The sequence below is a fragment of the Scomber scombrus genome, chromosome 1, assembly GCF_963691925.1.
Source record: "Scomber scombrus chromosome 1, fScoSco1.1, whole genome shotgun sequence".
Taxonomy (NCBI): Eukaryota; Metazoa; Chordata; class Actinopteri; order Scombriformes; family Scombridae; genus Scomber; species Scomber scombrus.
In genome coordinates this window covers 16,487,497-16,509,402 of record NC_084970.1, presented here as the reverse complement: position 1 = coordinate 16,509,402, position 21,906 = coordinate 16,487,497, and the positions used below count along the sequence as shown (strand labels likewise).

At 39.5% G+C, this 21,906-nt stretch overlaps 1 protein-coding gene across 1 annotated transcript in view; it reads right to left on the bottom strand.

Annotated features, from left to right (window-relative positions):
* The window catches only part of LOC133989379 (CUB and sushi domain-containing protein 1-like), a 356,447-nt gene that overhangs the window by 174,933 nt on the left and 159,608 nt on the right, over positions 1 to 21,906 (bottom strand). Inside the window, exons 8-9 of the mRNA XM_062428141.1 lie at positions 15,991 to 16,072; positions 791 to 915 (exon numbers count right to left, since the gene is read on the bottom strand). Coding sequence (XP_062284125.1) covers positions 791 to 915; positions 15,991 to 16,072 — 207 coding nt within the window. The remainder of the gene's footprint in view (positions 1 to 790; positions 916 to 15,990; positions 16,073 to 21,906) is intronic.

Here is a 21,906-nt window from a genome sequence, read left to right as displayed (position 1 = left end):
GAAAAAAATAAGAAGCATTTGGCATGAAATTGTTTATCTAGCATTATGCTATATATAGAATTAATTTATTCTATTGATTGGTTTTAAGACTTTGCATGGCCTGGCACCTGATTATGGTCTGAACTTTTTATCCAGCCAAAGCAGACATTGCCTTCTCTTTTTTGCAGCTCAGACAGAAACTTCTGACTGGCCAGGCTTATGGCTAAAGGTCAACAGGTTTATGCAATTGGTGTTCTGTGGATTCAGAACAGCACCCTGCGTTTTTCATGCAAAAGTCGGTATCTTCTAAAGGATAAGACTGGCAATATTTTATATTTTTGTTATCATCAACAAACTCCCCGAAAAGACCAAAATGAACGATACATTTATCCCACATCAAGTATTGTCTACGTAGACAAACCCTGTCAAAGCGTAGATGTCCCTGCCAAAGAATGCTGTGATAATTACAGCAATATCAATTATGTTCATATTACTCTCTACAGCTCTGCAGTGCTGAAAAAACATTTGTTCAAACAGGTGTCTCGGTACGTCATATGTCCTTATTTGTCTCATTTTATTGATTTGTCAAGCAGTTTGTGATGCTTGCTCTAAAAAAACCACATATGAATCTTACTTGGTGACTCAACATAGCGAAAATAACAAAAATAGGCTTAGCTTCAAGTGTGCTCCTCAAGCGCGCGCTGTCAGTAGACATGAACACTCTGCGTAAAATGGATTCACTTGTAGCTTTGACGCATGCATTCCTAAGGAGATTTAACCAGTTTTAGTGGGAATGATGGGTGAAACTTACTTCTGCAGATGGGTCTGTGGTCACTCCAGGCAGCCAGTGTGTCAGTGACTCGTTGACAGGTGATACTTTTAGATCCTTGAAGTACATAGCTGTCATCACAACTGAACTGGACGCTGGACCCAATTCTAGTTGAGGAGACACAACAGTGAGAACACTTGTCAAAAATAGTAATAACAGTAGCTTTGAGTCCAGTTCTGGTTGCTTCACAAAGTCACAGTCAGGTTTTATTGCAATACTTGTCAAACCTCTTAAATGATTGTAGAAATAATTTATGAATGATGGTCGTGTTATTGATAATAACCACTGTCACAATAACTGTGATTGTGGTTCACTTAGGATCTATAATTCCTATCTTTCTGTAAGTCATTTTGTAATTTTACTACTCCACTTGTGCCTTTTGCCACAGTCTCTTCTCCTTTGCTCCCTTTACTCTCTTTCTTCATGTCTCAAGTCTTTTCTTCCTTTTCTTTCATCATCTTGTTTCCTCATTCTTTCCAACACCCTGCTGTCTAACACGTGAGAGGGACTTTCAGCCATCTAAGTGGAAGTCTGCGTGATGTCTAGTCTGTAAAGTTGAATGTCTCTTCCCTGCTGACAGACAACCTGGCCAAATATTTGCTACATAGAGTTCTGGTTGTTCAGGGGCTCCACCCTGTTGTTAAACACTGTAGAGTCCCACAGCCTGGCCCAATCTCTCTGTTAGTGCCTTTGTCACGGAAAGTTGGGTCATTCACTTTGCAGTTTTTTGCTACTTTGGCGATGTTGATGACACTGAAAATACCTTACATCCAGCTGCTCACTGTGAAATTTACAATTACAGGAAGTAAAACTTTGATGTTATTGTATCCATTGTGATGTATCCTTGAAAGACCCCAAGCATTCCCATGGCAATTGTGTATGTGGTTGTTTTCACATCTAAACTGCTACAGCACACCAAGTTACAGACATCTCTTGCATATCTGTACTGCCCAAAAGTAAACAATGTTGTTGCTGTTTTCTCTGCAGCAATGTTCTCTCTGTCCATTTCTCCTGTTCTGTCTCATCACACCACAATTCTGTTCCAGCTCAGCACTTAATGATGATTGGATACAAACCTGTAACACACACACTGAACACATCCATGCCAATGTACATGCACATTTACACATAAACACGTACACAAACACATGCACAGGGGGAGGTAATGACCTTTCACTAACTCAACTAATAGTCTTATAGAGTTTGTGCAGTCATAGCTGCTAATAGCAAATAGGAGCAGCAGGAGCTAGAAATTACGGATGAGATTAGGATGATTACCGTTTAAATTTTTTGGCCTGAAAATAGTCTCAGAAAAAGGTAGAAATTGAATGCATGTCTTGATTCTCTTATAATCATAAGAGCAACATAAGAAAAATTTAGCTGCCACTGATGCTAATTGGATGAGTCATAGGGAGAGGTGATTATTTTATAATTGCTCACTCCTGATTAAATAAAATGATGTCTCCCTTTCTACTGATTAAGATGACAGACACCATGGAGGGAATCATTTAAAAATATGTGTGTCCACCAGGCCTTGTTTGTTAGCCAAGATCCAACCATAATGCTCAAATATCTTACTTCTGAAATTTTCCTGAACATTCTCTGTGTACAACCGCAAATTATTTAAAAAATGGAAATAAAATCTGAAATGTTATCGGTAATGTAAAGCAATGAATACGGATGGTTCAAAATGTGTTCAAGGACAAATGACCAACTGACAAAGTTTTAAAATGACTTTGAACAAAGATACACTGTGCAAAGTAGGCTCAGTCTGTATTAGCTAATAGGAGAATTACAGCATTTTCACACTTGCTTTCTTTAGTTCAATTAAATCGAACTCTGGAGCATTTACCGCCTTGGTGCGGTTTGTCAGACTGAGACCTTATTAAAGAGGTGGTCATTGCCCAGTTATAAACAAACTCTGGTAAGGTTCGTTTGTGATATGATCATGATCCAACCTAGATCTGACCCAAATGCAGGAAGCACTGCGCAATTTTTGGATTAAACAATCTCTTGAAGCCAGCTGTACTGTGTGCGTGTGTGGTATGTGCTCAATATGAGCTCCCTTCTCCTCTTCAGCTGACTGAAGGCAACATGTCTTTTTCGTGTAACAGGAAACAACAAAAGGTTCTCTCGACATTGCCTTGAGGTGTGTTCAAATGCGCTATTATGCGCGTATATTTTGATTTGGTATATGACCCAAACGGTAACTGCAATTATGAAGAAATGCCAGTTCTGCTGATAGTCCATTTTGGATAGCTTTCATGGGAGAAAAACAAGATCTCCTTCCTCGTCCGACATCCCGTCAAGATTTCTGTCCAATGGATGGAGTGACAGCTCTTTGATAGCTTTTACTGATAAATGTTGGTTCACTTGAAATTTAGTCATGTGAAACCAAACCGAACCAAAGAGAAAATGCTTTAAAGTAGCAACTTATCAACTGAATTGGACCAAAGCAAATTAACTACAAGTGTAAAAACGCACTTAGAGCACCAACACTTTCAGACCTGCAGTTCTGAACCAACAGTACTAAGCCAATCTGCACCACCTACTGCCAAGTAAAGTAACAAGTGCAGCAGTTTATAACTGCAGATGTAGACAAGAACACCATCAACAGGCAAAGAAAGTAATCTCTTCCTCTTCTTAAGTTTAAGGTTGGACTCGTTATACTACTAAGAATGATTAGGTAGTGCCCCGGCTCAGACTACACGAGTTTTAAAATTCTACCCAGTTTTGAAATCGGGTGGCATCACACATATAAGGACACATTTCACAGATGTTCCTCACTCTAATCTCAAATATGCACACACTACAAGAGTTGAGAATGATGCCACATTACAAACTATGGGGAATTATTATGATTAAGATTATTGTGTTAGTGATCTCATGGGGAAGCAGATGTTAACGAAATAGAGACTGATGTGGTGCTACAACTTGCTTTCATAATGTTTTGCAGTGAGAAAAAACAAAAGCAGAAGGCTAAATGAGTCTGGACAAAAAAAAGCTGTTAACATGGGTTGTCTGTTCTTCAATGAGAACTGGAGGTCAGATTTTAAATGTCGGTTTTAAATAAAGGTAAAATAAATGAAATCACCTGTGCAGCAGCAAAATGAGTATGCAGGGCCTTTCAGCCCTGGTCACAGATATTTAGAAAGGGAAACAAGTGATAAATAAACTTCACAAAATCTTTAACAGTTAACATATAGGGCCTGATCTACTAAGATCCCAAATAGTGGGTACAAAATTGCGTGCACGGTGCAATAGATTGCGCGTGCCGTTTGCGTGCGTTTTGCGGGTGATCTACTAAGAATAATTGCGTAAATGAAAACAGGTGCAACAGGGTGGAGACAGCAGTATTTAAATGAGGGTTTTGCGTGTCTTTATGGAGAGTTTGGACGAGCAGAAAGCTGCAAGCACAAAATGAAATGTGATCAGGTTCTAGTGGAAGAGGTTAACAAATATATTGAGTTTTAACAAAAACAAATATTACCGGAAAAACCGACATATGGGAGAGTATTTGTGACGAAGTCAATGCTGTTAGTAAAACCAAAAATATTCCACTCCAAAATTATTAACACAGGTGGAAAAACTCCGTTCCGTTGCGTATTCTGTCATTGTGCGCTCCGTCTCCTCCTCTCTACAGTGACAAAAGTCATCTGTGCCCAGTGCGCAGCCGGTTAATACCTGCCCTTCAAAGGTATTATTTATAGACGCAGTTAGCGTCAGAAATAATACCTTCAGGTTTGGTAAATCCCAACGCGCATGCTAAATAACATATTTGCATTTTCTCCTCCCTGTATTTTGCGCACTGGGGTTGAAACGCCCCATATTACATATTCATCTTGGCAAACGTACTAAATGGACAGCGTGTACTATCTTGCACAGTTGAAAGATGCAAACCTTAGTGCTCTGCGTTAGTAGATCAGTTTGCACATTTTTTGCGGGTGATGTCAAGTTTGCACACGTTTCTACACACGCAAACCTTTAGTAAATCAGGCCCTTAGTGTTTTACAGCCAGAAGCAGAATTATATTTCTATTTGTGCTTATTATGCATTTCAGATGACTGTGATACATCAAGTCTCTTTCACAGCAGACATTTGAACTTCTCATGGTAGGGAAAGTACAGGTGTTCCTAATAGGGCCGTTTCCACTGCAGGAACTTCAGGGTAGTTTTACAGGTCTGTGACCTTTGTCGCGTGTCACCTTAGCAGGAACTGCCCCTGTAGGACATTCTCCCGGAACTTTTATGGGGGCAAAACGAGTCCCTGCGTCAGGGTATGTTCTTCGGGCAGCCCCGAAAAATTCCTGGGTAGGGCTTGAGGTTGACTCGGTGGTGATTGGGTATATTCAAAGCTGGATGTGATGTCGACAGAGAGCGCCAAAATAAGTGCCTATAAACTGTTGCAGAATGATTACATCACCTCCTGAGTTTGATGGATCCTATAAAGGTTCTGCTCTGCAATGGAGACACAACAGCTGAGAGGACCAAGTGAAAGGACATTCCTGTAAAATTTCCGCCTCCTACATTTTACTCGGAACTTCCTTAATGGAAACAGGACTAATAATATTAACAAAAGTTGCAGTGACAGTGAGCCAATCTGCACAATACTGGCACCCTGAAACTGAATGGAATTCATGTGTCATTAATTTAATTATTTAATGTTAAACAATCAAAAGTGTTCAACTCAACACACACACACAAAAGCAGCTGTAAAAGAAATGCAAATGCAACACTAATTTTACTGCTATTGCCCGCAAAATTCCAGCCGCTATTTCTTTCTTTGACTTTTTTTTAGGTACCAACATCAACAGGTCTACATCTGCAGGTCTGTTACAGATGTAGTTGCAACTAATATTTTATTTTACTATTGTAGTGTTGTAGTCAATGTTATGGAGATTTTGTTTGTCAATGGTTAACCTCAGCAATGGAGAAAGTGTACAGGAGTCCAGGATGTCTAACGCTGAAAGTGTTTATTGAAGCTTGGCCAAGGAGAATCAAAGTTTTATCAATACAGCCGTGCGATTCATGATGCCACCACAATACTAAGAAAATTGTCCTCTGTGGATAGCCTTTAAGCCTCACAGATAGTACCACGAATACTCTATGCACATAAATGGTCATAATGCATCTACAGTAATGGAATTTGTCTATCGGTTCGTTATTCTTCAAACAAGGAAACACAGATACCATCTGTGGAATTAGGGTGTCAGACGTAGTCAGATATATCCTCTGACCTTGGGTGCTACAGCAATGTTGAGCCACCATTATCAAAGTGACTGCTTTCCCCAAAACACCACAGACAGTTGCTATCACTGTCTCAAGGAGAGAGACAGTATGTTTCAGTATTTGTCTCTCTGCCAAGATGATATTGCGGCCTTTACTGTGATGTCTATCCATGCTTGACCCTAAAGACCGAGACCAAACCAATGCGAGACCATTTTCAAAACCATGACTGTAATCATAATAATCATGTGGCTCGACATTTAGATTATTCTTCTGCTAAAAAGAAAATCATTATTTAGGAATGTTAGTAAAATACAAATTGATGCACAGTATATACTCAGTGACAAAAGACAATGCTTTGAACTTAAGCATTGCAATTCCATATCACTGACCTGTAGAAAGGGTCAACACACCAGGGGCAGAATGAAAAAGAAATGTAAAAACACCTTCCTGCTGCTAAATTATAACTCCCCAATCAGTCAGTGATTGGTAAATTATGCAGTGTGTATTACTTATATGATGATCAGTATATGATCTGTAATCAACGGAAGCATTAGTGTATTAGTCATATTGAAAAATATATTTATTTAAAATGCAAAGCAATTGGTAAGGCCAACAGGCCTGCAGTAGAAAATAATTTCCCCATTTTACATGGTGATTTCAAAAGTAGAACCCAGTAAGTACTGTCACAATCAATGTATGAAGAACATGCCAACACTTGAAAGGCGAGTCTGTAATGAAAAAAACAAAACAAACTTACTACATTTGAATTTTTTTGTCGTTGTAAAAAATGATGCATGTCAAAAGTGGTGAGGCAGTATGACTCCAACCTTGGTAAAATTAACACCTGGAAATTATTTATATTTCACAACAAACATGGCGAAAAATGGAGACACATAGAAATAACAAATCTCTGATACAAGAAATCTCTGACTACATGTGTCCTCTGCATCTGATCTAGTTTACACTTGGTGGGTGTGTTGCTGTGTTAAGGAAGTGCAGTCAGACTTAAAATGCGACATGTTCAATAACAGTGAACTTTGAATAAACAAGCCAACAGTGCTCTGTGCAATAGCAGGGCAAACGGCCCACTATACTAGTGAGTTTAAAGTAGAGTTTGGTTGCATTTTAGAAAAATGAGAGATTACAACATTTTGTGACCTAAATGTGCTCAGTGGGGTCTCATTATGTTGCCTCCTCGACTGAAAACCCTCTCCACTGACAGCACTTTCAGCGCCAACATGTGGAGTTGTGGGAATCTGTCATGGTATTTGGACAAGAAGACAAGAGAATTGTCAATGTCCTGGATGGCATCAAAGTATTTGCTGATCTGTGTTATAATACTTGAATCCTGGCCTGAGCTGTGCTTCTTGTGGGCCTTGTAGCAGGACAGAAGGCGTGGACATTTGACTGGTGGTGAGTTAATAAATGGATCCACATCAGTGGCCCCTGAGTCTGTTGCATCTCCTACACTGTCCATTATGTTTTCCAACTCCAAGATCAAAGTATCTGAAAAACAAAAAATAAACAACAGAGAGATTAGAGTTATATTTAAAGGGTTAGATAGTTCATTTTGCAACGATGTGATAACACTAATACACTCATTGGCCAAAATAAATGGATCACCACAATTCAATGAAACATAAAGAAGCTGTCACATAATGGAGACAAACCTTCATTTCTAATTCCCTCTGTTTGATAAGTATATTTGCTCATATTCTAGTATGAAGCCTCCTTGTTTTCTGATCTGCTTCTGTTGGAATTTGTTAGGTGCTTGCCGCATATGGTGCCAACATTTATACAGTTGCATATTTTTTTTCAAAATGGAGAAGAGTAACTGGATAAAAACATATACTAACCTGCGAGTGTCTTCTTCAGTTCATCTCTGAACTTCTTCTGTGATGATTGCGCACTTCCCCCATTGGTAACATCCAGATTCAGCTTAGGCCAAACTGTGGATCCAGCATGGTTTGTTGTCACAAAGATTCCAGAGAATCTTTTCACCAGAGACTCTCAAAGGGCCCTGACTATTGGCCGACACTGTATACAGGTCTCTTCCATCTTTAGGAGGTGTGTATTCGGGTCCAGGACAGTTGGAACTACCATACTATTGTAACTGATTTATCTCCTTCTGTCAGGTGTTGCCTCAGAGAACGGAGCAAGAATTGCTGTCAGTTCCTTCAGCTCATTCCACTCTCAAGCACTAAATATCTGATTTTCAAGTCCTTGCTTCAGATTTCAGTGAGGGCTTTGTGGTCAAGAGATGTCAGGGCCTGTATGTTTTTGTAGGTGCTGTTCCAGCCAGTGGTGTTTGCTGCTGGAACAGTCTGATCAGTGCCAAACATAGCCTCAAACTTGTGTTTGAATTGTGAGCTGCTACAGTATGTGAAAGTGTTGTAAACTGTGATGTTTTCGCAATGGCAAGGTAGATGTTCCTAACCTCCTTCATGCTGTTGTTCACAACTAACTGCAAAGAGTGAGCTAAACAGTAAAGACATTCACCTGTTGACCAGGGTTATTCTGTATCTTCCTCTGAATTCATGTCCTCCCACAGGTGTTCATCATCTAGATTATCTTCCTCACTCTGTCATCAGAATGCTGCTGTGGCATCTGAACCTTGAGAGCACATTTCGTATTGGCAGCATTGTCTGTTATGATATAGCTTATCTTCTGATGAATACCATATTCTTCCATTATTTCTTCAAAGGCACAATAAATTTGCTCTCCAGTGTGTCTTCCTGCAAAACGCCTGCAGTCCAGCAGGTAGGACTGAAGTGCATAGGAATTGATTTGCAGCACACATGGGCAGTTACACCAAGAGAGGAGCGTAGCCTGCGATCAGACCGGAGGTCAGCTGTTAATGACACAGATGACTGGGTCTCCAGCTTCTCCAGAATAGTTTGCTTGACCTTTTTCACCAGCACAGGTATCCGTTTCAACGAAATTGTTCTTCTAGAGATTGGTGTGTACTTATTGTCCATAATCTCAAGAAAGTTTCTAAAATTTCCATTGTCCACAATTGACAGAGGCAGACAACAACCAATTATCAAATCCCAGATGATAGCCTCATTGATGGCTTATTGCCTCTGCGGATGTAGACTGTAGAAATTTGTCTCTTTCCCTGCCTTGTACTCCAAGTATCTGAAATACAGGGGGGACAAATCTTTACAAACATCAATCACATCAAAAGGGCAATATTTTTCATAATGGTGCAAGATGTACAGAAAGTATAAAGGTGTATACATTTATATAAAATATATACCAATTTAATTGTGACATTGTATGGATTGAACAGAATGACATAGCACGGAACCTGCTAACATCTCCCACATTTGACACTGGTGCAACTTTTTCAAGTTTTTCAGATAGTTACACAAGCATATGCTTTAATAACACCATTTTAATTATCTATCTAGTAATTGAATTAAATTACATAAACCAAAGACTGAGTGAGCGAGCGACAGAGGGAGAGAAGAGCTTGTGACTCTCAAAACACACAGCATAAGCAATATGACATCTTTTGACTAGGTAAAATATTCTGTCTGTGTGTATTCAAAATCCAAATGATCACATTAAAGTGGAGGCACATTATACATTATCATCTCTAAATTATGTTTAACCTTATTCAATGTCTCTAGCCCAAGTGAGAGTGCCAGAGTGATGCGGCATGGCAAATGGGCAGAAATATGACTGAAAATCACCAAATCAAATAAAACCACAACCACACAAACAGACTGACATTTTATCAATGTAACTTGTAACAAAAAATCGACTCCAATGTAGTTTTTTCTGCTAACGTTTATGTAAAGACAGTCTACCTGTAGCAGCTCATTAGCAAGCTAACCTGTAACATTAACTTATATTCTGAGAAATAAGGAGGGCTAACACTGACAGATTGTTGGTCATGTGTTAAAGTTTTGCTTATGGTAAAAAAAAGAAGAGACAGAGCACATAAAGCTAATTACTAACCACATTAAGGTTGTGTTTGTAGCTTGACACTTACTTTTCCTTATGTTTTCTTTCGAGGTGACGATAGAAGTTAGTGATAGAAGTGACATGGTTCCAGCCGTCTCAGTTAAAGTTGCTCCACAGACATTACACTTTGCTGAGTGTTTTTTCTTTCCACTTGCAAATAAACGCTTTGTGTTTTGAATAAGCAAATCGTATCACTGATGATTTGGACGACATTTCCGCAGCCATAGATGCTGCCCTCCTTCCTCCCTCGTCTTCTCTTCCTTGGCACATAGGGGGCAGTCGGGTGGCAGCGTTAAAACTTTCAAAGTAAAATAAGTTATTGGTTGCATTTGAAGTTGGGAGTTTTACACCCAATTGCAGTTAAAAAAACAAACAGAAAAAAAGAAGTCACTGCAGCTGTGGTCTTGAGATAAAATCATGAGACCAAGTCAAGACCAAGTAAAAATGCAGTTGATTCCGAGACAAGACCAAGACCTTGAAAATTACCGATCTCAAGTACTACAACACTATACTATAGATTAGCTCCTATTTTTGGAGGATCCAAAAGGCTACACATGTCTAAAAATATTATGCAACAACAACATGTCACAAGATGAAGAACTTTGTTTAAGATGTTTCAGGATCATGAGATGAGTGCCGGGACTACAGGACCAGGAACAGGAGCAGAGTGGCACTCAATTTCAGCCTGGGTTCTACATGATGTCCATAAGTGAAGGAAATAAATTGAAGAAAACAAAACACATTGTGATTTCTGATGAAATAATAATAATCTGAACTAGTCCCTGAAGTCCTGTGTCTGTACTCACAAAATTGAATATCAGTTATAAACTAACCTCACCATTTTTTTAGTCTTCTACTGCATCCATTGTCAATCTTGTAGGCCACAGCATCATCATAATAATAATAATAAATGCTTTATTTTTGGATAGGGACAATGCACATTAATGAACATCGATATTTAAACATCTCTGTAAACATGCCGGATTATAGCAAAGCTGCTAATTTGCATCCGTAGTCCCTAATAAATAAATAGAAAAAATACAAATAGAAGAGACAGAAAATAAATAGATAAAATACAAATAGAAGAGACAACACACACAGCACAATACATTACACAATCAGAAGGATACCAGACCCAGACAGGATATAACAATGCAATAAAAAGTAATGTTCAATTAGTCTCAAGTCCAGTTAGTGGTTGCACTTTTGGTTAGATTTGAGCCATTTATCATGAATGCAATCTGGCCCTTTAACACTAATGCAACCCTGAATATTTCTTACTTGCAACACACATCTACATAGAAATGGATTATTTGGCTAGATCCACAAACAGTTGTATGCAAAGGGTATGCAACAGTTGGGCACCCTACGGTAAGAACTTCTCACTTATATCACGGTTTGCAAATGCTTTTTATAGCTAGCTAAAAGCCTTTCACTTCTTGGATTTGGGATTTTCTCCCATTGTTCCTTGCAAAAGGCTTCTAATTCTGCAATAATCTTGGGCTGTCTTGTATCCACAGCTCTTTTAAGATCGACTAACTGGTTTTCAATCATGTTTAAGTAAGGCAAGGGTTATTCCAGAATCTTCAGCTTGCATCTCTCAGACATCCCAACTGTCTCGGAAGCTCCGGGGGTCTCCCGCATATTAATAGCAGCTCCCTGATGCCCGGAAATGCGATACAATCTCCCGGAAACTGGAGCAAGCGAGCAAGAGTGTGGGCTAGAGCGTGACTGCGTACGTGTGGTTGTGTGACTATCAATGCAGCGTGTGTGAGCACAAAGCGCCCTGATTGCGCAACGTTACTGCTTAGTAGACCAATCACACCCACCCCACCCCAGACCGGACCTCCCTAAAATTAGTTTTTGCAGGTTGGGATGTTTGATCTCCTAAGGTAGCCCATGGTGGATTTCGAGGTATTTTAGGATGATTATCCTTTTGTAGAAGCCATCATCTTTTCAGCTTCAGCTTTTTTTACAGGCAGTGTGATGTTTTCTTCCAGAATTTGCTGGCATTTTCCCTCCACCCGTGCAATGTTTCCTGTGCCACTGGCAGCAACATAACCCCAAACCATGACAGATCCACACCCATGCTTAACAGTTGGCAAGGTGTTCTGTTCAGGAAATGTTGCTGTTTTTTGTCTTTAAACATACCTTTGGTGATTTAACCAGGAAGTTCTATTTTAACTTAATCAGTTCACAGCACTTGTTTCTGTAGATGTTCCACTGCATTCTTCTGACATTGGATTTTATGATGAAAAGACAGGAAAGGTTTTTTATTCTACTGACTCTTCCATGAAGGCCGTGTTTGTGCAAGCATGGCTGTATAGTGGAGTGGTGTGCCATTGCTCCTGAGTCTGCTTAATATTCCTGCAGCTTTTTTCTACTCAAATGGGGGTTTCGATTTGCCTTTTTGACCAGCATACAAGCAGTACTGTCTCCAACAGATTTCTTGGTCTTCCACAGTTCCCCTCAATTGCCATCTCTTAATTACCTTTTTCATTCTCTTTCACAATTCCTTGCATTGCGGACTGCACTTCATTTTCAAAGTTTTACACAGCTGCTTAGAGGACCCCATGGTTGCTAAGTGTTCGAACTCACAAAAGTCGGCAATCGGCTGGTCGGATGAAAATCAAACATGTTTGATATTTTGTTCGTTCCTCTTGAGGGCATTGCACAGTTGAAGCAGAGTATGAGTCCAGACCTGCCAACCTGTACGCATTTTGCGTAGCAGGTACGCAATTTGACATCTAAATACGCTAGTAAGACTCGCCTCTCTAAACTATGCAAAAAGCTGACATGTGAGTTCTGTGGGAAATGTGCGTGTGCAGTACTCATATCTGACAGCACGATGCAGCAGGGTGGTGAAGCAGTTTCAACCAATTATTGTAGAGTAGCGGAGAATAACGAGTCTGCCGAACCTATAGCGTAACATCCCCGCTCCCCCTCCTCCCTGCCCCGCTCTGTCTCCCTCCCAGTTCCGCTACTCGCTGCAAAGGTAATAATTAAAAAGGTAAAGTGTGTGTGTGTCTGTGTGTGTGTGCTGTGTCTGTGTCTGTGTGACCTGCCAGCTTTTGGTAAATGTGAACCATTAATAACGTTACTTTCACTGTGAAAACATTCGAGCGAAGTCTATGTGAAAAAAACTCATAGATTTGAGAGTTTTTTTCATTATCGATCATGAACCCCAATGACCCCAATGCACCGTGGAAGAAAAAAGAGAAGAGAAATTAGAGGGAGCGGTGCATCTGTGTGTGTGCACGCGCGTGTTTATTTTAGCCTTTATATATATCCATTACAGATAGAATAGGCCTGTATATAAGGAGGAATGTGATTATTTATACAGTTTAAACATGTAGCCAACAAATCTTTTGCAGCAACTTTACCACTTTGCCACTATCATGGCAGTTGAGGAAAAGACAAGGAGGGACAGGGCAGCAGATCTGCCAAAAAGAAGAGGGTCCATGTCCCCCAGAAGTTTTGATGAAATATCAAGAACAGTGGCCATGCTTCCGACCCTCTAAAGTCCCATATCATGCATTTTACACAGTGTGCAATTATGATGTGGACATAAGCCAACAGGGAGCTGCAGGTAATATATACATTAGCCCTGGTGATGTGTGCTTATGTGCTGTAAGCCAATTTAATTATTACATTCTTGAAAATAAAAACACCTATTGCAATATACAACATAAATTATTACCATTTTAATTAAATACATATTAAAATAATTTTAATTAAATAAATATTGAAATAATTCAATGCAGTTAACTTGTGGCTGTCAGCACAGCTAAGGCACTGTGTGCAAAGCAATGGAGTTGCAAAAGTGTGCGAAAAAAGCCGCATGACACAAGTGGTACTCAAAATATTTTGCCAAGGTTGGCAGGTCTGTGAGTCGATTCACCTGAGATCAGGGGGTTTTCCCTCACTGCGCCTGCGTGAAAAATGAAAACATGACTAGAAGAGAAGCATGTCGATGCCGGTACCTCCGCAGCATGTGGTTTGGACTGGGGCCATGGAGGCCAGATTAGTTGAAATGTGGCAGGCACATTCATGCCTTTACGACGTGTCCTCAGATACGTACCATAATAGGAACGTCAGGGCAAGGTGCGTCAAGGACATGGCTGTTCAACTACAGGTGTCTGGTAAGTTAACATGTAGCTAGCTCAACTTCTGTTTTGCTATTGTAGCCACGTGTGGGCGAGAGATTTCAATATTCTTTTTTTTCTCCAGTGAATGAGGTGAAAACACGGATGGCGACATTACGAACACAATATGGAAAACTTCTAAAGCCCATGCCCAGTGGAAGTGGCCACAAACCTCTTTCTTCAAAAAAGAAATGGCTTTTACAACAACTGGACTTTTTGAAGGTTCATGTGATGCACAGGCCAACCGAATCCACACTGAGTGTAAGTAGAGAACCAAATGGCATTGTGTTCTCTTCTGTCTTTACCCCATTGTCATCCTCTGCTTCTGTATGGCATGCTCTAGTAATGTGTATTCTGACAATGAGGCCACTTGTCACCTATTTATCTTATGTGTCTATGATGCGTTTTAAGTGACTGGCTGAAATGTGTCTACCGGTATTCTATGTGTTTTTCATGTTTTTGCTTACTGAACAAAAAACGAGCGGCAGCACATTTCAGGTGTTTCTTTGTGGCTGAGTTTACAGTAACGTGATGTCTGAAGCATTTGATGATAGAGTGTCAATATAATAGGATAACTACACAGACTTTTTCTCTGGCCGTTGCCATGGCGCTGCTGGCATTTTGTTTGGTGTGTATGCTCGGGCGGAGACAGACGTGCCAGGGGAATTTGAATTTCGTCTTAAATGATCGAAGTCTGATCGATGTTTTCATTTTGCATCGATGCTATTGGCTTGTTGTTCATTGAATCAATGTATCAATGTAGATTGGCTTATCGTTACACCCCCTAATAGCCAATTAGACTGGCCATCAGCAGCACCAGGAGAAATCCCAGCGGGCCAGTCGCAATGCTGAACACTTGAGCACTACGTGGGCCACTTCAGCAGTCCATTATACAAAAACAAGAGCAAAAGAGATGCATTGACAGCCCAGCAGAAGCAGTACCCGGTACTGAGTAAAAAAGTTAAAAACTATTTTTTTGCCCAACTCCAACCCTGACATATTGGTTCATAACTCAAGGTATAGCTCATCAATGAACTCCTCAATCCATTGACTATATGGTAGACAAAATAACATGTTATTTACTATATGGACATATGTGTTTTACATATGTAATTTATATATGTAATTTACTCATCTTTACATTGTAATGAGGATGAGTGTGTGATTGGTCTAACTCCTTTAATCAGAATCCAACTAACTAAAGTGACTTTGCTTGGCTTTGTGAAGCCTGAAACCCACTTGTTGCTGCTTGCAGCTTTAAATTTTGCCAGTTGAGCTGCTTCCTTCTGTTGACAATAGAAGGGTTTGAACCTTCACATGTATTTATTTATTTATTCATAATTGTGTGTGTTTGATCCATTTATGACATGAAAAGTAACTATGCATAAATGTTTGCTGACAATGTTGTGTTTTATGTTCCGTATCCTAGAAAGAATTTGTTTACCTCTTTTCAATTAAAAAAAATCACTAAAATATGTTTGTCATCAAGGAGTGCCCAAACCTTTGGCTACAACTGTATTTATTTATTTATTTTTGCATCTTCTTGACACCATGTCAAGGACAGGGGTAGGGCTCTACATCCTTGCATCAACTTATCAACCCAAGTATAGCAAACTTGGTTTGGACGATAACAGACTGTGTGTTTGTTTGCACAGGACAACTCTGCACAGCAAAGCAAGGCTCAATATTTTTAATTTACTGTTCACCAGTTTTCCCGATCCTTCTGATTACCCCTCCACATCTGGACCAAAAAAACAAAACAAACTTTTGACTTTTTGTGCTAGGATCCTGCTTCTCAAATAGTATATAAAACAAACACTACTAAGTAAAAACTTACTGGAAGGCAGAGCCCATTCGTTTGCCGTTTTCTGGAACTCCAGGATCTGGACAAACATCACCAGCAAGCCCGCTTTGACTCACTGAAAAGAAAAGAAAAAGAATATATGGTAAGCAACGTGTTCTTGAGAGGTTATAGATGGACATAATCACATTATGCTGACAGGTAAATCATTAAATTTGATCCAATAGCAATTCACAATAAGATGAAAGTGATTGGTGAAAAAAAAAATCATTCTTCATCATGACCACATGTATCAGTATATTTTAAAATATGTGATGACAGTCAAGTGGTTAAGCACAACTAAACTAGAAGTGTGAAAATTATTCCCAACTGTTATTGGGAAGTCACATAATCAGACATGTACTCTCCCTTTGAATTTTAAAATAGATCTATTCTCAGCTGATTCTGGAACGTGCTTGAAAATGCATGCCTCAGTAAGAAAAAAAGGCCTTTTCTTTTTGAGTTTATTTTTCCATCAGACATATATAATAAAATAAAGATTCAAAGATAAAATATTTCATCAAAGAGCAGCAATGGGCACCCTCATCCTGATTAGATTGTAATTTATCAGTCTATAGAGAGACCATGCAACACAAAATAAATCTGTAACCATCTCTGCAAGCCTGGATTATCCATTGCATCTGGCGGGGGGGGGGGGCATCACATGATTAAGACAATGACACCTTTAAAACATGGGTCAAATTTTCAATGTTTATATTATTTAATGGAAAATATGCAAACAAGTACAAAAATAAAAATAAATTGCAATTATTTGTGATTCTCTCCCCACTTGGGTGCCCCCTACCAATTACAGTGGTCGAGCTCAAGTCCACACAGTAAGCGCCAAGATCTATATATCAGACTTCCGACTAATTCAAAATGGACAGGATTCAGCTTAGCAGTTGTGTGAAAAGCAAACCTGAGAGACAAAGAATCCAGTCATATAGCCACGATTCAAAATGTACCTTCAATCAGAAGCTTTACTTGTAAGGAAGAAGGGAAAGCTCAAGTTGAGACAGCAAGTGCACGGGGCAGTAATAGCAGCAGCGAAGCTAACGTTAGAATAGAATAGAATAAAATGAAGAAGCTAGCATTAGCACTGCCAGTGAGGCTAACTGCTCAACCACCGATATGGCTAAGGCAGCAGAAACAGGAGTTAAAGAGGTGCAATTGAGGATTTAATGAATTACTTCGCCTGCACAAAGTCAAGAAAGAAGATGAAGGCTTAAGGGCTGCCCACACTAAGAATGATAACTTCAACAATAACTACAACTAAACAACTAAAGATAACCATGCGAGCATCCACACTTATGAACTATATCATCCTGTAAATAGCTGCTGGTTCCAGCTGTGACTGCAGCTAATGAAAATAAATATCGATGAGCTGTTACTGCTGTACATTGTACATATCAATAAAAAGAGAAGCAGAAGAGTTCAGAGGTGGGTGCTGATTCAGTGTGTTGATTAGAAGTATTTTAGACACTAGTTGCTGTGAGGTTTCAGTATTTACAGACCAAACTGACCTGGCATATCACAGCAGTACATGTTGAAGCAGAGACACACAGTATGAGCACATATCTGAAGACTAAACGATTTTTGACATAATAATAGAGAACAAAGTTCCAGCATCTTTGTATAGTAAATAGAGACAAACCTATCTAAAGAAATCACCTCTGGGTGTCATTCTGCTCCAATCTGTGCTGACAGAAGAGCAAAGCTGCATTAAAATAAATAAATAAAGTCATCAGTCAGTTAAGATGATATTTGCTGGTTTTGAAATTTTACTGCAAATATCAGGTTGGATACAGATTGTGTTGTGCTGTATGGTTCATAGGAAGGATTTTTATTGGCTGTCAGTGTTTCTATCGTTAATCAAATTGCTTTGAAAGTGATGCAAGGATATTGGTTAACACTGTCGTTGTCATTATAGTTGTGGTGTGGACTCCACCATCCACTGGAGTTGGAACGATTTTTAAAACTATGTATTTATAGTTATCGTTCTAGTTCTTGGTGTGGCCAGGCATTTATATTACTACTGGGCAAATATGTGATGCAGTGTGGTCAATTTGATAGGCCTATGTGACCCACACACCTAACCTACGTCTGAATCAGCACCATGGAGGCGTGGAGAGAGAGAAAGACAAAACAATGCTGTTTATTTCAGAAAATATGTTATAATGTTGGTATTATATATGCTTGCAATGGTCATTATTGGGCTTACCTTATTTGGTTGGTTAGTGTGCAATATTCTTTTGGTAATGGTTTTGCATGGAGTTTTCATACAGGCCATTTATGATCATAATAATGATATTTAGCATGATGGGTTGCATTGGGATGTGAGTTGCATTCGGATTTGAGCATCAGTGTAAGGGCTTTTATGGCATTTGTTTTGTTTTGATTGGATCTTAACTTTTTCTGTGGTACGTGCGATAGCCTGTACTTTAGCTGTACATTCTTGTAAATCTTCATGCCATAGTAAATTTCACTTTTTTATATGTGAAGTCAGAGGAGGGGGGCACTACAAGAGTAGTCACCCTGGGGCTCACTGGGGTGTTTATCCGAGCCTGCATCTCTGTCTTCTACAAAAGGAGAAAGAATTAGCTAACAAACATTTTGCTCCCTTCATAAAAAGGAAAAACTGGGATTTGGTGTGACAGAACGTGGACAAAGTACTCTAAACTACACTGTAATGTTTCAATTCAATTCATGAATAGGCCTTTTTATAGCAGACATTTTAACTTAATGTAGTAGGAAAAGCACAGGTGTTACTAATAACATTAACGATAGCTCCACTCTATTCAAGTGTCCCAGTAAGTCATGACAGTGTGACAGTAAGCCAGCATGCACAATACCAGGACTCATTTAAATGAAATTCAACCATCATTATTTTTTTCTATCCACATCTGTGCTTGTCCTACTGTGATGTGTTACATTTCTCTAGTGAAATAGGTCCATTGTAGATGCAATGAGGACATCAATACAGCAAACAAGATACCCCAAGTCAACCCCCAAATACCTGATTGGTAGGTCTACTGATAATTAAGGTGTTTTTGAACACAAACCTTGGATTTTAAGGGCCTGATTTACTAAGATCCCAAATAGTGGGTACTAAATTGTGTGCGTTTTGCAGGTGATCTACTAAGAATAACTACGTAAATGAAAACAGGTGCAACAGGGTGGAGACAGCAGTATTTAAATTAGGGTTTTGCGTGTCTTAATGTAGAGTTTGGACGAGCAGAAAGCCTGCAAGCGCAAAATGAAATGTGATCAGGTTCTAGTGGAAGAGGTTAACAAGTATATTGAGTTATAACAAAAACAAATATTACCGGAAAAACCGACATATGGGAGAGTATTTGTGACAAAGTCAATGTTGTTAGTAAAACCAAAAATATTCCACTCGAAAAATATTAACACGGGTGGAAAAAATCCATCCTGTGCGTATTCTGTCATTGTGCCTCCGTCTCCTCCTCTCCACAGTAACAGAAGTCATCTGAGCGCAGTGTGCAGCCGGTTAATACCTGCCCTTCGAAGGTATTATTTATAGACGCAGTTAGCGTCAGAAAGAAATACCTTCAGGTTTGGTAAATCACAATGCGTGCGCTAAATAACATATTTGCATTTTCTCCTCCCTGTATTTTGCACACTGGGGTTGAAACGCCCCACAATGGATATTCATTATCGCAAACGTACTAAATCGTCAGTGCGTACTATCTTGCACATTTGAAAGACGCAAACCTCAGTGCGCCGCGTTAGTAGATCAGCTTGCATATTTTCTGCGGGTGATGTCAAGTTTGCACATGTTTTTACACACACAAACCTTTAATAAATCAGGCCCTGAGTCTTTTAAGAGTATTTTTTCAGATTTCAGTTTCTGAATTCTATCAGCTCTGCCCACTCTTTAATAGTAGAACTGAAACATTGTTTGGCTGAGCTCTTGGATATGAACCTGACTGACAGTCCCAATTACAAGCCTGTATAGTACATACAAAAAAAAAACTATCTGAAAAGCCATTAGGAGGGCCAGGCCCCAAAAACTAAATGGACTGTCAGCTACAGTCAAAATTTCTATGCAAGCTGTAAGGAATGCTGCCTAAATATGCTACACTGTGACAGCTTTGACTTGTAAACTAATAGGCTGTGTTGCCTATTGTAACTTACCAGCTGTGAAGTTTAGTTCAGTATGATGAGATTGTTTTCTAGAAACAAAAACTTGTGCCACCAGAATAGTCTTGTTTTTCTTAATCTATCTTAAACAAAACAGAATGAAAAGGAAAAAAATATTCATCAAAGTAACAGTAGTGCTGTACTATAAGAAATTAAGTTCAGAGAATAAATTGAATACACCCCAGTAATAATATAATATGTTAAACTGACAATTACTGAATGGGTAAATTAAACTGAATATTCTCAACATTCCAATTTTATGAAGTAAATTTAAAAGTAAAGACACAAGATTATTCAGTCTATTAAAAGATGGAATTACAATTTCACTCAGCATACACATAAAATTGCATAGCACAGTCACTAATGATGTTAGGAGCGGTCAAACCACTCCTAGCTAGCTAACATTAAAACTGGAGTGTGGGACTTTTGTCTCCCCCTTCTGGCAGTGAGAGTAATTACAAAAACACTGTTGGCATGTGCTTCCGTTGCTATAGTTGCATCTGCAACCCCCATGATAGGACTTGTTTGACTGTCAGCATTTGATCCATTTGGTCTTATAACATTTGGGCAGTCTAGAAGAGCTGCATGATTAAATTACTATCCTCATTCAAGTTAGCAGAGAGCTAACCATTAGTTAGTCTAATGTGCATGCCCTCCCCATACAGCACGTCTTGCATGCATTCAACTTGCCAGTGTGGGAATGTCAAACCTGACACCATATTTAAAAACTGCAGTGTACTGTGAAATACAGGTATTTATCTGGCAGTGATAGGCTTTATCAGCATTGTGTAAACTTGTTTGGCAAGGGCATGGATGTAACAGACATGTTAAAGTTCTGTTTAACATTAGCATTTACTGCTAGCTAACTGTTACAGACAAATAGTAAAGTGGTAACCACAAGACAAGAGGATAAAACTCTTTCTTTTCTGTAGCATGACAAGCCTCAGGCCAGGCTTTGTTCAAAAGTTAGACTCAGTGTAGTAACGTGTTCACACCATTTAAAATAATAATGACTAAAAACAGTTTTGAAGTACATTAACTTAATACAGACATCCAAACTCTCCCGGAAGTTCCAGGAGTCTCCCGCATATTGATAGCGGCTCCCTGACGCCCGCAAATGAGATCCAATCTCCCGGAATCTGGAGCGAGTGAGCAAGAGTGCGCACTAGAGAGTGACTGCGCGTGTGTGTGTGTTTGTGTGACTATAAATGCAGCGCGTGTGAGAGTGAAGCGTCCTTACCAGGCGGGGAGTTCCGGTCCTCTGAAATGAAACTTAAAACTGCAGTCTATCAAAAGGCCACCAGGGGGCGACCGTTTTAGTGTCAAAAGGACTTCCGTCTCTATACAAGTCAATGGAGAATTCACCAACTTCTCACTTGATTTATAACCTCAGTAAACATTTTCAAAATGTGTTTATGGTCTCAATCGCTAGTTTAAAGCCTTCTTCAATGCAGTATGATGTTCATTTGTGAAATGTTGGCCTCCCTGATTTTATATTTGACAATAAAGCAGGGTATGCATTAGGGCGTGGCTACGTCATGATTGACAGGTTGATTGGTTCACAGGTTCAGGAGGGCGCCTCTTGCTCCTCCTGATGCCCATATAAGTAGAATCCGTGTTTTACCCGGCATGCACCAGAAATGTTCAAGATGGCGCAAGATGGCCAGATCCGAAACTATTCGCTTCCAAGCAGCAGTCCACAAACCAATGGGTGACGTCATGGATGTTACGTCCATTTTATATACAGTC